We start from the raw sequence: 17,404 nt of genomic DNA, 5'->3' as shown, positions 1-17,404 counted from the left end.
GAATTGCTTTGTAGCTTTTCCTTACGCTGCTCTTCGGTGCTTGCAACTCGTTTAACCTAGTTCATTCTTTGTAGTAGGAACGACTGAGTCCTCTGTGGTGCGCTAGCAGCGGGGCGCGGGGGGCAGGAGGCGCTGGCTTCCAGTCTTGGCTCAGCCACTTGCTAGTAGTGTGACCCGACTTCTCTGTTCCTCAAGTTGCCTTGTGCGTAAAATGGAGGGAATCAAATTTAGGATTGCCGGAAGAACCGAACGAGTTAGCACACGGAACGCCTGGGTTACACGAGCCGTTAGCGCTTCCTGTCGGACAGCAGTTAGATATGCGGGGGTGCCCTACTGGAGCCCCTGGGCACTCGTTTCCGCCCACCTCTTCAGGTTTTTGTCCGGGTACAGAAGGGGTACCAGGAAGTTTCTCTGCCAGATTTCTGGACTGGCCAAAACAGAAAACAAAACCCAACAGAAACGTATTCAGTTCAGGAAGCCATGGTCTCCTGAGGATGTCACTCATGGACACAGAAATCAAACAGGCTGACATTTCCAGGGGAGTCAGTGAATTTTTTTTTTTCCCCGTTTGGGATTATTTCTCTTTATTCCTTTGCCTTCTTTATATTAGAGCATTAAGGATTATTGTAGGGACTTAATGAGTGTCGAGTAGAAATTCAGGTTTTCTTTGGAAAAGGTGAACCAATTAGCGCAGAACATTTAACGTGATCTGAGGTCTGAGACCCTGGGAGGAGAGCAAAAGCCGCCTCTTTACTAAGGGTTACATCTGTTTTATGGTAAAGAGGCCTGGAGACCTTTCTGTGGTCCCTTGAGGACTGCGGTCCTGGGGCCCAGGCAGAGCAGGCTTCTCCAGCAAGGCCTGGCTTCCGTGCTGGGGACAGATGTGCCGCATCACTGTGGGAAGTCTTCCCGCGCGCCGCCCCCCGCCCCCCGGAGCCAAGATGGAGATGGACACAGGCCCTCTTGTTTCCAGATTCTCTGTATTTACCCTATTTACCCTCATTTTTTCCTCTGTCCTCCCTGTTTCTAAAGCATGTGTTTCTCAGGGCACCTGGGTGGCTCAGTCAGTTAAGCGTCCCAGCTCTTGATTTCGGCTCAGGCATGATCTCAGGGTCCTGAGATCGAGCCCCGTGTTGGGTGCTGCGCTGGGCGTGAAGCCTGCTCGAGACCCTCTCTCCCCCTTTCTCCCCTCTTCACGCTCCTCAAGTCTTTCTCCTTGTAGGAGTGGCAGAAGCATGGTTACGAAGCATGACATCCAGGCATGGCCATTGCCTAAGTAAAAGGAACATGGGCCACTTGCTAAATCTCCCCATCTCCTTGCCTACTGGGTAACACTCCACCAGCACATGAAGGCCCGGGCTGCTGGAGGCGTGCTGGCCACACTGGTGCTTCTCTAGACCCAGGTCCTATCTAACTGCTCTTCAAGCCTGGTCATCTTTGTCCTAAAAACATGTTCTTAAACTCACTCCCTTCATTTCAGTTCCAGCTTTAAGCTGGAAACCCAGTTCCTTCTAGAAGTTATACCAACAGGCCAGTATGTTTAAAATCGATTTCATCATTTCCTCTTTATGGATCTCCTCTTTTTATTGAGAGGAAAAATCACATTGTTCAGGGGGTTTGTTCTGATGCCTGTCAAGCCATTTTGTCTCCCAAATTGGTAGGAGAGTAATTCCTGCCCCAGGGCAGCCTCTCCGGGGTGAGTGATAGGAGTGGCTGGGAACATAGATTCATAGTCACCAAGGATGAATAAGGTAACGATGAAAACCCCATTTCCATGCTTTTGAAACTAAGCAACGTATGGAATGCTCCCAACCTGATTTTTCAGAAAGAAAAATATGTAGCGGCCAACTGATGGTTGTGGCACAGAGGATGTGTCCCTAGGCACCACGGGAGAGGAGGAGGAAGCCGGGGGTGCAGGGCCCCTGCCCAGGGCCAGGACTTCACCGAGGCGGACGCGGGAGGCAGTGACAGGAGGCTGGCAGGCAGGTAACCAGGATCGCCAGGATGATCCACTGTTAAACATTAGACAAAGTGTAGACATGGAATAAATTAAAACGAAGCTATTCCCCTAGTAAGCGGAAGCATACATGAGACCAGAACGGGGGTATCCCCGGCAGCGGTCAGCGGTAACGGCCGTGTCTTCTGATAACCGGACAGTTACGGAAACGAGCAGTATAAGCGAAGTAAGAGTCAAGACGCCTGAAACATTTTGATCGTTTTATTTTATAATCTTCAAAATTTTCTGCCATGAGACAGGAATGCATGATAGAAATGGCTCAACATCTTCACATGAAACACTTGGATTCACTTTCATTCACAAGTTTTTCTAAAAACATCTACAATTTCATAATCCCACCCACTTGCAACCATTATCACAGATTTAATTGACCATTAAACAGTAGTTGCCAGCAAGAGAGAGCTGGACCGCTTTCTGCGCATTAGTAGTGTCTTTTGAAACTACCACCCAAGAGTATCACGATTATAAATCTCATTGTACACAGCAACCCCAAAGGTGACTGGTGTCCCCAAATAAACTCCCTGCTTATCATGGAGAGCTGTATTGCCCAGGTACTTAAAGAAATGCTTTTTCTTCTAGAACTACTTGTTCATCTCAGCACATGCTGACCTGATGATTAATTACACTGCTATAAGGCAAGTATATATGCCTGATATTTATGGATGCTCTGATAATTATGTATAGAACATACTGAAAAAAGATGGGATTGCTTGGAATCTATATCTCTTCTTTTGAAGAGAACTACTTTGAGGTTTTTTTTTTGAACAACTGTAAACAAAAGGAAAGAGATATACATGGACATATACCTATACACATAGAGATACACACTGAGTATTTTCAATGTGGCGTATATCTTCCTAGATAGATACACACAGAGTGTCTACACTCACCCCTTCACACATACCCGCACCCTTACATACAGCATGTGAATGTAAATGTGAGTGTCCTTAGGAGTTCACTGCAGTTTGTATATTAATTACCAAATGATGATGAGATACCTGATTTGTATTACTCCTGAGAAGATACTAGAAGGGAATGACAGTTCTGATGCACTTTGGAATGGCACAATCACGTAAACACTTGCATACTTATACTTAAGACTTATGAACTCATTCAAAGTTTCTAAACATGATCTAACAAAAAATTCAGCAAGTTAAAAAATAAATCAAAACAGTTTTTTTATAATCAATGTATAAACAAATATATAGGAAATGCATATTTGTCAGTAACTATAGTAGAAACATGTACTTAAGAAAAACAGTCATCTGACAAAAAAACAAAACTATCCAACGCATAATACATGCATTGCCCAAAATAGCAGAGGACAGCCACATCAGAACTGCAAGGCTTACAGCAACTCTACCAGAGAAAAATTACCATATATAGGAAGTCTGTTAAGTATGCAATTTATAAAAAATTACTGTGACTGTTATTCATACTTCTATAAAAAAGAATTTGTAATTTTCAGTCTTACCCCTCAATATAATCTATATAAAAATTATAACTAAACCAATGAATTTCAAGCACCAATTCAAACTTACTGTATTTATATTTCTCCTATTATCAAAGGAACAAATTATGAGGAAGGCTAAGCTAAAATTAGCCAAGTAATTCTTACAGTTTAGTTTTATAGGCATGCGGTTTTTCTTCTTCCATTCACTTGAATGCCAAACATTGAAAAATGTTCCGCCAGTAAAGGAATCCTTGGAGGAATCCATTATTTCTGAGTATTAATGGTTTAATATACATTAAAAGCTCTTTAACAAACCACTGCTTTCTTAGTTCTAAGATAAAATAGATCTGCACACAAGAAAGGAAGGGACTGTTCCTCACGACGACTTAGAAAAGGCAGCACCAGAGGGCAGACTAGCAAGCATGTCTGCCCATCTAGCGCTCATGTAAGGAAATGGTGTTGGGACTCAAGGCAACCCCACTGCAGGTGGCAATACTCAAGTTTTTCACTAAAAAATTTCCACCAGACATTTGGGGTGGGAGGATATCTCAGAGTGCATTTTTTCTTTTTTGGTTGTTTTTTTCTTCTGATTTTTCTGCTTCAGGGGGGAAAAAAAGGCAGTCTGAGCCAGTAGATGAGTAACAGTGTTTGTGATGCCTCTGGGTTGTTCCTGAAGAAAACCTGTTCAGATAACAAGGGGTTTATTTTAAATCCATACAACTGCTGTTTTTGTTTCCAGTATTGACATCATACCACTTACATACAAGGTAATTTCTGAGACAATGTTTCAGCCTTTCCTGCTATTAAAAGTTTGGTTAATTTTCAACACACACCCAACTGAACCTTTAGGTCTGCCGCACTTGAGAGACTGCAGGTAAGACTACTGAAAACAGATCGTGTGGAAACCCAGATCTCCATCAAGAGTGATCTCCACCACTCCCCAGCCTGTTACCTGAACTCTATCACAAGATCACACGCAGTTGAAGGAGGAGAGAGTCGCACTGAAGTCCTGCTGTTAAGACAGGAGCGAGGGGTCTTGCTGGTCCTCGGTAAGAATGGCTTCACTCTGAGTGGATGGCTCCTCATACATAGGCTCACCGAGGTCTTCACTCCCCCCTTCACTCTGCTCCTCGATGTGGTCCTCACTGGGCTCCATAGTCTGTTCCAGGCTGTTCTCCAGAAGTGTGGGAGAACTGCTTATTCTATTTTCTTCTTCAGCTGTCTCATTTAAGGGCTGGGAAGGAGGTGGTGTGGGAGTGTCAGACTGCATGACACTTTCGATGGAAGAGATGGGGGCTTTGGTTAGAGTACCATCGGCTACAATCTCATTTTGAGGCAAAGATAACTTTTCTACAAGTTTCCACTGAATGATGCTCATGTCTTTTCCACCAGTTGAAATCAGGTGACTGTCATTATGAGTAAAACTGACATTGGTGACATGGCTGCTGTGGGCACTATACTTGTGACTGGGAGCCTGGAAGAAACAAATCAGACAGGAAAATTAAGCTCATTCTTCACATTTACATGCCTGCTTACAGCAATGGAAGCGACTAGCTAAGGGAGGTCATTCAAGTCACAGAGTCAGCAAATCTGAGGAATGGAGCTAGCAGTAATTTCCTTTTGATACCTATTTCTATGGGAGAAACAAAACAGAGTAACTGGATATACATCCATATAGTCAGATCATATATTTCAAAAAATAACATCATAAATAATCTCTTCCGGATGTCAGTTTAGTACACTTGTCAGAGCTTAGTAACTCTTCTGCTGAGACGGCTAGGGGAGAATTTAGGCATGCAGGACTAGGAGCTCTAGGAGCTTTGATAATGTTGATCGTATGTATAACAAAATGTTTTAGTAGGTTTAGGAGACATTTAAATACCTGCTAAAAAATTACTGATCAACAAAAATGAATAAAACAACTGTCTTCTGTAACGGTCTTCTTGACCTTAATGGCAAAGGAGTAAACAAGGAGTGCTGGCCTGGACACTTACGGGGGCGCTGCCCCCCGCCCCCCTCCCCCGGGCCCCATGGCATCACAGGCAGTGAGGAGTAACTCTACACATCTCTTCTCATCATCGACACAAAAATATTCCCAGACAAAAGGCCCTACAACGCTAGTTTTTATTAAATTGATCTTACCTTTGCTTTGGAGCAGGGATACTGAAACAGATGAACTTTGCAGAAATCATCAGCAACAGCGATCACCTTCCTGTTGTGGGATCGCACCAGTGCATTGATATCAGTCCCGTCGGATCCTTCTGGCCAGACACCTTTGATATGGGAACACAGGGGTGTAGAAAAATTAGTCTAAAATATAACTGTGATGCCACATGGGTTTATTTAATTTTAGAATCTTAATTCACTTTAATCTGTGTTCAGATTTCTTAGTGGCTCAACACTTCATTCAAAGGATGAAGTTTTACCCAAAATCTAATAAAATTCAGTGAAAATAGCCTCAAGATGGAAAATTTAAAGAAACAAAAGTACTCACTAGTAACCAGCAGGTGGTGCTAACAAATAGTTTTAGCTTAATTCACCTCCGCAAATAAGCTCCTCCTTTTTAAAGTTTCTAGTTGGGAGGGGAAATTGTGTTACTTGTATAGCAAGGTGCAGAAAAACAAAGCTACAGCTCTAGTTCTTCAAAGCAGACTCTGGGGAAGCTGTGTAAAATGTACACACTCTTTCCTTGCTGTTCTCTTCAAGCAGGCACTTAGAAGAAAACCTCCAAGATTCTTTCTTATCTTAATGGAAATGCATAGGCCATCCACTAGTCTACCATGCTATCCCATAGAATTTTCATAGAACTATTATTTATTTCCAGAGACATAACAAATTTAATTATTCTGAATCATTATGAAGCACTGGTGATCATGTTCAACATAATTAGCACAAAACCCTATTAAGACTAGATGGAAATTACGGAATACAGAAGGGCTGAGATGCTGGCCTCTGAGAACAAAGAAGTTTTTGGTAAATTCGCTAAAACAAGTCAAAACACTTCTTAACTGACATCTCTTAAATAAATACTACCAGCTATTGGCTACTGTTTCAGTTTCACCCAGAATAATGAAATCGTGTTTGGACGAGTCAGAGTTCTTTTGTTTTTAATTTCTTGCTAGCCCAGTACTCTCCTCCATCTCTACAGAAGTTGTGTTTAGCACAGGGACCTAGAATGGATTATTTTTCTAATGTACACAGCATAAGGAACTGTTCTGATCTGCAAACAGGCTGGAGGAGAGAACCCCCCCCCCCAATCAGAAGGCAGAGATGTTGTTAAAGGGAAAGTACTAATATTCTGGACATTGCTTAAGGGATTGATGTCCCCCTCCTATCCAGTATTCTAATTACTGAGTAGAACATCTCTTTTTAGTTCTTTGCAGAGAAGGCTTTATTATCTTAACTTTCCATTTGTCTTGTAACTTTTTCAGAAGGATACCCCCAGATTGGGAAAAGGCTTACAAAACTGTCACAGAAAAGATTTCAAGAAATATCTAAAACATCAGATTAGGAATGATTTCCAAATTTTATCTTTAAATAATGTCTACTAAAAATGCCTTTATATTTCAACAAATGGTGCTGGGACACCTGGACATTCACATGCAAGAGAGTAAGAACTGCTGACAAGGATGTGGGGAAATGGAACCCCTCGTATGTCACTGGAGGGAATATAAATGGTGCAGCCACTTTGGAAAACATTCTGGCAGTTCTTCAAAAGGTTAAACACAAGGTTACCATTGGACTCTGGAATTCCACTCCTAGGTACATTTCAGGGGAAATGAAAACATGTCTATACAAAGACCTGCACATGCTTGTTCACAGCAGCATTATTTATACTAGCTGAAAAGTAGAAACAACCCAAGTGTCTGTCAACTGATAATGGATAAACAAAATGTGGTATATGCATACAAGGAGCTATTACTCAGCCATAAAACAAAATGCTGATACACGCTGCAATGTGGATGATCTTGAAAACATTCTACATGAAAGTCCAGACTAAGTTATTAGAGAAAGAAAGTAGATTAGTGGCTGGTGGGTGCAGAGGGAGGGAGGGTGGGGAGCGACTGCTAATGGGTAGAAGGTTTCTTATTAGGGTGATGAAAATGTTCTCAAATTAGACAGTGGTGATGGGCACACTAGTTCTAAAACCACTGTACTGTACTCTTTAAGTAGGTGAATTATGTAGTATGCTCAATGAAGCTATTTTAAAAATGCCTTTACAAATTAAAATATTTCAGTTTTCACTTAGAGAAAAAAAATGGGAAGGCGATCTGTGCTATTATTTCAAGTGTCTTTCATATTTACTGAGGAACAAAAGTCTGCTGGATTCTGCAGAGAACTTCATACTGATCTGATCCTAACACACTTCATTTCTCTGAATCTGGCATTAATAGTGATAACACTGAAGAACACATGCAGACTCTTTTTCATTTAGAAATTTAAGCAAGTAATTATTATATATAAGAACCCCACAAGCCATCTTTTCCCATCAGGTGTCATGTTCTTACCAAAGACTTGAAAGCCTAGTACACAGGTATATGTTGTCCAATCGGTGTCCTTACAATCTGATCGATTCCTGATTAGTTTGCAGCCATTTGGAATGTCCCCTTTAAATTTAGAAACAGGAAGTATAACCATAGTGCCTGTGTATAAATGTATCTGAAAGTGTATCTTGATTCAAACTAGCCACGTTTATTTGTATTTATAATCCATACACTGAAAAATGTTAAGATACATTTAAAAAGGAAAAAACAGTGTTGCCTTTAACAGGGTTTATAAAACTACAAAATTGTTCCCCACTGAAATTGTTTTTCTTTAAAAAAGCATAAATACCCATGCATTATACTCTTTCCTCTCTCCAGGAAAAGTTAAATACAAAGCCATATTAAAGCAGCAATCTCCCTAAGTAATTTCTTAGGACTACATGTCTACATATATAATAAGTTAATTCCTTACTTTCTTGGAGAGGTGAACCACATTTGAGATTCTCATTCCTTAGCTCAGGGTAACATATGTTTTGTCAAGTCAGAGAGCCAGCATGCACTCTACACAATTCAAATTCTGCACAGCCTGTTCATTTGCGCCCCTGACAGACACTTCTCAGCTGGATGTGATCATTCATACTTACAGTACAATATCTCATAGTCTCCTGAGTTAGACATTATATACTTGTTGTCTGGGGACCAGTCAAGGTGTGTGATATAGCTGGAATGTCCCTAGGGAATAACAGATCAACTATTAGAAAGCATTTAGCGCTTTGAATAATAAACAGTTTAGTAGCCAACAGGTTTTCTGAGTAGAGCCATTCATCTGGAATTCCTAATGTATACAGTGGAGCATCACAGCCTCTAGAACGGACCAGGGTTCACAGCAGGTCTTTAGTTCTTTTTCACCCTATCTTGTTGGGAACTGAAGATGCAGGTATGCAAAGATGCCACGTGATACATGAAGAGTTCTAGTAGAACTCTGGAATGGGGGCGCCTGGGTGGCTCAGTCGGTCAAGCGTCCAACTCTTAATTTTGGCCCAGGTCATGATCTCAGTCGTGGGATCGAGCCCTACGTCGGGCTCTGCGCTCAGGGTGGTCTGTTCCTCCCCCATGCTCTCGCGTTCTAGCTCTAAAATAAATAAATAAAATCTTAAAAAAACAAAAACAAAACAATAACTCTGGAATGAAAGAGATCTCACCACAGTGGAAACATTAAGCACCTGGAACTTGGGAGTATCCTGCTGGCCTCTCCACCTAGACAGCAGCAACAAGCACCTATTACCTGTGTCAGACTTCCAAGAAAGAGGAGTCTTGTAGACTTGTGCCTTAAAGGACACTTCACAGATCACCTTCCCTCGGGTCTTCTTCCAAGTCACTGGTGTCCCCTTTAGAAGGACTTAAGTTTTTGAGAATGAAGTAAAGGGTTCTAGGTTGGTCACAGAGAGTACAGTTTTCCTGGGCTGCTTCTTAGCATCCATGGTACACCCCAGAGGCTGGGGAAGATGGTGCAGATACATGGGCATGTGGAGGTCTCCTAGGAAAACTCTTATCTCCAAAGAATATTTCTGGGGAAAAGTCACCCAACATGTACTCCTTCAGAACAGCTGGATCCAATATGACCACCTGACTCATTAAAACATTCCTGAAACAGGAGACAAGATCTTATTCTGCTCTAGTTTCTACTAACACTGTGGGAATTAAGACAAAAAAACTACTAAATGCTGTATTTTGTTGCCTGTGTAAGCATTTGATGATTTCTAAGCTAAATCACGCACAGGTCTTAATGGTGGCACAATGAGACTCAAAAGCACTTTTATCTCCTACAGTCTGTTGTAAAGCATATTTAATTTCTATTGTACTTTTTGAATCACTAGCTTTCTGCACACATTTTTTTAATTAAAAAATTCAAAGTACCTTAGGTGCAGTTTCTAATGATTCACACAAAGTACTCTAATTACTCTATTACCTTCTGAAAGTCTAACGACACCTCTCTGGAGCTATGATCTCCCCCACAGTGCTGTATGGCAAATATATTTATACATTTAAATAAATTTAAATGCTGTGAATTTGAGAACTGTGAAGCTCCTGAAATCACCAGAGATTAGGAGGTGTACTGGAAAACAGGTTGGGAATCACTTGCTAGGCACAATGGAGACCTACCAGCTTCACAAGAATTCAAGTTTCAAAGGCATAAAGACACATTTGGTTACTGGATATTTTCTGAATCTGGAAGGAGGATAAGGTTCACAGAAATCCTTTTCACGGTACACACGAATCTGATGATGCCTGGCTCTGGTGTTAGAAGCCATGCCTCTCAGATAAGAAAACTGCTGGCTGCATGCATGAAGGATTTTACCAGATTCATCAGGCAAAGTGCAGTCCTCCAAGAAGCATTCACACTAATGTAGAAATATTTAAAAATATCATCTGGGACTGTGAAAAGGCTTTAATAACATTATTTAAAAGAGCATCAAAAGCATTATATGTATACATAATCATGTAGTTCCATCTGTATTGGACACAGAACATATTTAGAAGGTAAATCAGTATAAAGTATTCTCAAAAAGGACTCCTGAATAGCAAAAGTACCCAATATAGAAAAGACCTTGGGGAAGTTACCAATTCATACTGGAAAAACAAAGTATTTTTTCCCTGGTATGGATTCCAATAAATAAGCAAAAGATTAAATGTAACTATTTGGGGTCTATAATGTTACCTTCCCAGACACCACCCTGGAGTTTCTTTTTTTAAAAATTTATTTATTTGCAAGAGAGCAGAAGCAGGGGAGAAGCAAGTTCCCCGCTGAGCAGGGAGCCTGACGTGGGACTTGATCCTAGGACACTTAACTGACTGAGCCATTCAGGCGCCACCCCCCCACCCCAATCACGTTTCTGATGTACTTTTGCTGGTTCAAGGGAAAGCTGTTCTTTAAAAAACAAAAAACAAAAAACCCCCCCCAAACATGTATGTATATTTATGTGTGTGTATATATAAATGTGTATGTGTATATATATGTATATATGCGTGTGTGTGTGTGTGTGTATATATATTGATATAGTTATCAATCCTCAACTCACACTCAAGGATATTTCAGATAGCCAACTGGCAGTCTTCAAATTCTTTTTAGCTATAAAATCTTTCTTACATATTAAATCTTACAAGAGAAGCCCAATATGCAAAGCAAAGAAAATCATATCCAGCCCAGCCCAGCCCCACCTTAGGGCTTTGCAGGAGACAAGTTAAAAAGAGCTCCTGAATCCAAAGCCTAAACTTTTCTATAGCAGCAGTTATAATATCAAACTGCTTAGGGGCACCTGGGGGCCTCAGTCACACGTCTGACTCTTGGTTTCAGCTCAGGTTATGATCTCAGAGTTACGTGATCAGGCTCTGCTCTACGCTCAGCATGGAGTCCCCTCGAGATTCTCTCTCCCTCTGCCCCTCCCCCCACTGAATGCACACACATGCACTCACACTCTCTCAAAAAGAAAGAAATCAAACTGCTTACACACTCAATACAGGATACAACCATGAACCCCTGAATCCTACAGTTTGATCAAGCCACTTTTTCTAATATGTACTGAACACTAAGAAGATGGATGTTTTCACGGGAAGTAAAAGAAAGAAAAAAGGTTATTCTAAATTTTATGGTCTAATTAAGAGGCAGAAAATGCCACAGATCTGGTAAAGTAGGTTTGGGGTGTGTGCAGGAGGGAATGCGGAGAGCACAGGGGCAGCTGAAGACAGTGTGCTCCCAGGGGCAAACGTGGGAAGTGAGAGGGCAGACAGGTCACAGAAGAGAAAATGAAAGGTTGCCACAGACAAACAAACAGTATAGAGGGATGACTCCATTCTCTCTTCCTCTCCATCCCTCACCCCGCCCAGAGAAGTCAGGCTTAGGAGGAGCCGATAACTTTTTTTTTTTTTTTAAAGATTTTATTTATTTATTTGACAGAGAGAGAGAGACAGCGAGAGAGGGAACACAAGCAGGGGGAGTGGGAGACGGAGAAGCAGGCTTCCCGCAGAGCGGGGAGCCCGATGCGGGGCTCGATCCCAGGACCCTGGGATCATGACCTGAGCCGAAGGCAGACGCTTAACGACTGAGCCACCCAGGCGCCCCAGGAGCACATAACTTCTTGCAAGATCACTGGGGTTCCTTCAAAGAGAAGATCTGGGACCAGCCATGTGTAGTAAACAAACTTGAGGTGTTTGAGGTTGCTACATAATAGCAAGCAAATTCAATGAATGGAAGAGCAAGTTTTGTGTGTTTATGGAAACTGCAGTGGAAGTTCCCCAGGGACCTCTTGAGAGTTAAACTTTACAATCAACATAGAATAAGTCAAAGCAGAAAAAGGCCAAGAAGTAAGAGTCATCATAAGTCCAAGGCCAGCAAGGATAGAGTACAACCTGACTGCATGTATGAATCTGTCCCAAGAAAGTGTTATTCAGGTAGGTGGTCAGCAATGAGTCACAGAGGCAAACGTGGACAGCACCCATAATGTCTAAGACAGAGGGACCTGAACCAAGACCACTTCCAGTGGCAGCTATTGACTTACTGGGGATGTACGTGCTACGTTTGCTCACCTCCTGATTATACTCTGGTTTCACATGCATATTTTTGCCAGAAGGGAAGTACTGGCTGCAAGATGAGCATGTCCTGTCCCCTTGGCATTTATATACCTTATTTTAAATGAATAAACTTGCATTCGGATTCTGAGTTGGTTTCCTGAGGCTTGTTTATAGACAGAAAACCTGATTGGCCAGAAGAAACTAGGATTCAGTCCCTTACCAGTTTACAGCTTTTAGAAATTGGTATTTTATTTATTTATTTATTTTTAAAAAAGATCTTATTTATTTATTTGACAGACAGCAAGAGAGGGAACACAAGCAGGGGGAGTGGGAGAGGGAGAAGCAGGCCTCCCGCTGAGCAGGGAGCCCGATGCGGGGCTCGATCCCAGGACCCTGGGCCGAAGGCAGACGCTTAACGACTGAGCCATTCAGGTGCTCCAGAAATTGGTATTTTATAAAACAGCTTTGGAGAACTTGCATAATATAAGTCCATTTCTCTAAAATGGATCTTGTTTGTTTCTTAGCTTCTGACTGTGAGCAAGGCCTTGGCCTGTAACAACCCTCTCAAGCTTGCCACGCCCCTCTCCCAGGAAGTACTCGTTTATGTTCTCGGGTACCAGTCATCTTCTCAACTGACATTTGCACATAAAATGATGCCACGAAGAGGGACAGGCTCCAACTGCTTGGTTAATTTATTAAAGGGACATTCTCTAAAGTTCTAAATAGCTTCTGCAGCTATGGTGGTTACTTAAATGTTGACTAGTACTAGGAAAATATTGGAAATAAAATAGAAAACAGCATTTGTATTTGCAACTCTGAGAGTAGTTCCTAACCTTCACAACAATCCTATATAGTAGGAACTGTTATAATGTCCAATTTTAAGATAATAAAATTAAGACTCAAGTAAGTTAATTACTTGCCTAAAGTCTCAATCTAGTAAGCGGCAAAACCAGCATTAGCTCTGTTCTGTCTGTCCTATACCTATACCCTAGCAGACAACAGATAAAAGCAGTTAACATGAAACTCTAAGACCAGCTGGTGGAAGCAGACAGCAAGGAGAAGTGAGAGCTGGAAGCAAAGCACAGAACATTAGATAATTAGAAAAGCAGACTAGCTGAGCCTTTCATTACAGCCTCAAGCAGTACTATCAACTTTTAACAGTTCCTAAGGATATCTCAAAATAATACTTTCAAATGCTTTAGAGATAAAAGCTGCCTAATTGGAGAAGGCCAAGTCTTATGCAATTGATAAGCCTGCCATTTCTCAACACTTCCAAGGTCATTCTCATTATCCAATGTCATATACTGCTGTTTCCTTTCTGGATCAGTTGTACTGTAAGAGCATAGGACAATGAGACAGATACTGAAAAATCTGAGGCATTAATATTACACTGGAGAGTCTGCTCTACTAAGAGAAGAGGGTTCAGGCCCTGGATCTGCCACCAAGTCAAGATGTGACCAAGGACAAGTCTTTTGTCTGAAAGTCAGTCTCTACATCAGTGAAATAAGAGCTGAGCCAAGTGTGTGCTACAAGGCTACCTGTAAAATTTTATATGATTCCACAAGATTAAATTTTAACTGACATACTCTGTTTATTAAGACATGAACTTTTAAAAGATTGAGGTAGAAAATTAAGAGAAACTTAATTTTTCTTAATTAAGGTTAAGGAGCCTGGTAGGGTAAACTTTAGTAACCTGAAAATTCCTTTCAGTGGAACATTTCGTTTGCTCATGTGGTTATAATGAGGCATTACTGTACTATTTCATATAACAAATATTATGATAATAAGCTGATTAAAAGAGATTTCAATAAATTAATGGTTAATGATTCATAATTATTATCAAGGCAAAAAGATTATTTTGGATAAATTCTGAAACTTTGATGTTGCTTGTAGATCAGTTTATAGGCTGGTTTTAGCCTATGGTACAAAATAATGTGTGTGCACACACACATGTATACACACAAAGTAAATAAGCAAGTCTCTTCTTTGAATAGTAGTAAATGGCCTGGATTTTGCTTATGTATAGGCTTCTAAAAACGAAATTCTTTTATTTATCCCCTAAAACTATTTTGTGATCTGTGCTGCCACTAACCACTAATTCATCAAGTAATTTTCTAATCCTTTCCTAACATACACACCAAGCTACCTCATTTTCTATAAAAATAGTTAACACATATTGAGTACCTATTATTTGCCAAGCACTATTCAAAGTATTTTATATGCATTAATTTATTTTAATCCAGTGAAGCAGAAACAGCTGTTATCCTCATTTTATAGATGAGAAAACTGAAACAGAGATTTTAAGTAACTTGCCCAAGGTCACACTAGCTTGTAAGTGGTGAAATAAGAACTCAAATCCAGGTGGTCGAATCCCAAGTCAGTGCTCTTAACCACTATGCTGTATTGCCTGCCTTTCTTGTCCTGCCCTCAGCTCAAATGTATACTTTTTGAGGATAAGGAATAAATCTTACATATATTCCTGGTGTCTAGAACATTTCTCAAGTTAGCAGAATCCCTGCCATAAGGTAAGTACTCAGTATGTCTACAGAATTGAATCAAGTCTACCTTAAAATGATAACAAAGTCGATCAGAATAAATTAAAGGAAATATGCTTCTGTTAACTCTCTTTATGCAGACAGATCTCCATATAAATTACTTTACTTTTAGTGGTGAAAGAGGTGATACAGGAAATTGCAGGGTGTTGGGGATGGACAGGAATGTGGGACACTGGGATTAAAAGTGAGATACCCTTTCATTTCTGACTCACTCCATTTTCAAAAAGTGTTATTCTAAGGATTTCCTATGGAAACAGCTTTGATTTAAGAAACTGCCTTTAATCTAGTCAGAAACAGGTATTAAACTCCCATCAAAAGAAGAAACATTTCTAAAGCACACAGGGAATGGTAATATTCTGCCGTTAAGTAATCTGTTTTCAAAGAGATTAAAGTTTAAAGCAGTTAAGGACAGAAAACAATGGATACATCAATGTAAAAATTTAACTTATTAAAAGTAAAATTTTCCAACAATTTTACAGCTTAATTTATTTTACTTTAACTACTTACAGTGCACTTTCCATGTCTGCTATATTTTCTTCCATTTTCTGAGACTACATAGAGGTAAATAAAGTTGTCATGAGATCCTACCGCCAGGAGGGTGCCATCTAGAATGAGACAGGAAAAAGTGTTAACTAGAGAAATGTATTGACAGATTTGCTATTTTATTGGACCTGTACTAAGTGAAAGATATTTTACAAATGTTAAATCTAATTTAACTGTTATTTGGTATTTGATGAATGAATCCTTCCATCACTAAGCAGATTTGAAAAACATGGCCATCTAGTCCAGTCATTTCTTGGAGATACTCACAGGTCTTAGACTCTAGGCTCATCTCCTTCTAGTTAGCTACAAACTGGCTCCAGGGAAGTTAACCTGCTCTTATGGGTCTAAGTACACAGTACTCATAAGCTGAGTGTTCAATTGCTCATTTCAGCTGAGCACATATGACCTCTCCAACTTGGGAAGCGACTATGTTCTCTTCTTTTATGGTCTCTTCTATTGTTCTTACCATGTAACAGATGGTCAATAAAGTCCAACTGATCTTTGGATTTTAATTGCTATGTTTGTAGTAATTTGCTAGTACAGCACTAAAAAAGCCAAGACAAACAGAAAACCTTTTCTGCTTTAGGATAACTTGCCAGGCTTATAGCCTGAGCAAATACTCTTCCTTCCATGTTCAACTCAGAGAATTGTATTCTGTGTTTCCTTTTAAACAACTTAGAAGCAATCAAAAAGATCCTTTGGATCCCACACTGATCCAACAACTACTGGAATATATTTTCAAATATAAGCAAATGTCACTCACACTAACTCCAGAGAAGAATGATATGAATCAAAACCATATTAATAATGGGAAAAAGGAATGGGAATATTATGGAAACATAATTAACATTTTGAATAAAGTATAAAGAATTATTCAAATAAGGCTAAATGAATTTATCAAATTCTTATGAGTTGCTCAGTATTTTATCTAATTAACAAAACTAATCAATACTATGTAGCCAGTAATGCAACTAGATTTTAAAGAGCTCGAACAGCCTATAATAGTGCGTATTTTGAATAGTACTATAATTTATTTTATATTTTCTTACATATAAAAAGATTACTAAATAGATATAACATTCAGCCTAATACCTATTCAAAATTCTAAGTATGTGTAATTCCCCCAAAATAGGATTTGATTGTACTGTATTCTGCTTTCAATTGCAAATGCAGTTGTAACAGTTCATTCTAAATTTGATGATTTAGAATGTTGTTTAACTTTAGAAGATCTTTTGCAGTTTCCTGCAACAGAACTTAATCTGATGTTGGGGGAAACATATTCAATAGTTAACAAGTTTAGAGAGTAAAGAAAAAAAGTAGTCAGCTTTAGTGGAAGTGAAAATATGCAATGACAGAGAAATGCTGTTAATGCCAGGATGGGGGTAAATCTGCCTACCTACTGAGTAGCGCATCACAGAGAGTTGTTCATTCCCATCTGTGTGGATAGAAACTAGATCTCTGGTTTCTGCATCTAGAACAAACCACCTGTTAAGAAGTAAAAATCAAAATTTTCTTTAGATATTAGCACTTAAAGAAAAAAACGATGGATTTTTTCTCCCTTTTAAAAAATTTCAACAAATTTTAATAATGCCCTTAAATGACATGTTTCCATCATCCATCATTGAAGGATAAATTCATTTTGCAAAATGTTGCTAAATACAATATACATATATGGGCCTAGGCATGTTCTCATTTCTATTCAGGTATTCACTCAATTCAACTGGGTCTCTTTGCTAGGTAGCATCTAAACAGAAAGTTAAGATGATAGGATCAGTGTTGTTGA

At 39.9% G+C, this 17,404-nt stretch overlaps 1 protein-coding gene across 4 annotated transcripts in view; it reads right to left on the bottom strand.

The window, feature by feature from the left end:
* Window positions 1-2,203: 2,203 nt before the first annotated feature.
* Window positions 2,204-17,404, bottom strand: part of EML4 (EMAP like 4) — a 146,534-nt gene continuing 131,333 nt past the window's right edge. For all 4 annotated transcript variants that reach the window (XM_078056238.1, XM_078056239.1, XM_036074889.2 and 1 more), the window contains 6 exons: window positions 17,018-17,106; window positions 15,586-15,683; window positions 8,599-8,686; window positions 7,979-8,077; window positions 5,613-5,743; window positions 2,204-4,944 (listed from right to left, as the gene is read on the bottom strand). In XM_078056238.1, coding sequence (XP_077912364.1) covers window positions 4,486-4,944; window positions 5,613-5,743; window positions 7,979-8,077; window positions 8,599-8,686; window positions 15,586-15,683; window positions 17,018-17,106 — 964 coding nt within the window. In that variant the 3' untranslated portion in view covers window positions 2,204-4,485. The remainder of the gene's footprint in view (window positions 4,945-5,612; window positions 5,744-7,978; window positions 8,078-8,598; window positions 8,687-15,585; window positions 15,684-17,017; window positions 17,107-17,404) is intronic.

This window comes from Halichoerus grypus, chromosome 10, assembly GCF_964656455.1.
Source record: "Halichoerus grypus chromosome 10, mHalGry1.hap1.1, whole genome shotgun sequence".
Taxonomy (NCBI): Eukaryota; Metazoa; Chordata; class Mammalia; order Carnivora; family Phocidae; genus Halichoerus; species Halichoerus grypus.
Note: the sequence above shows the minus strand (reverse complement) of the source record. Positions and strands in the feature narration are given on the sequence as shown.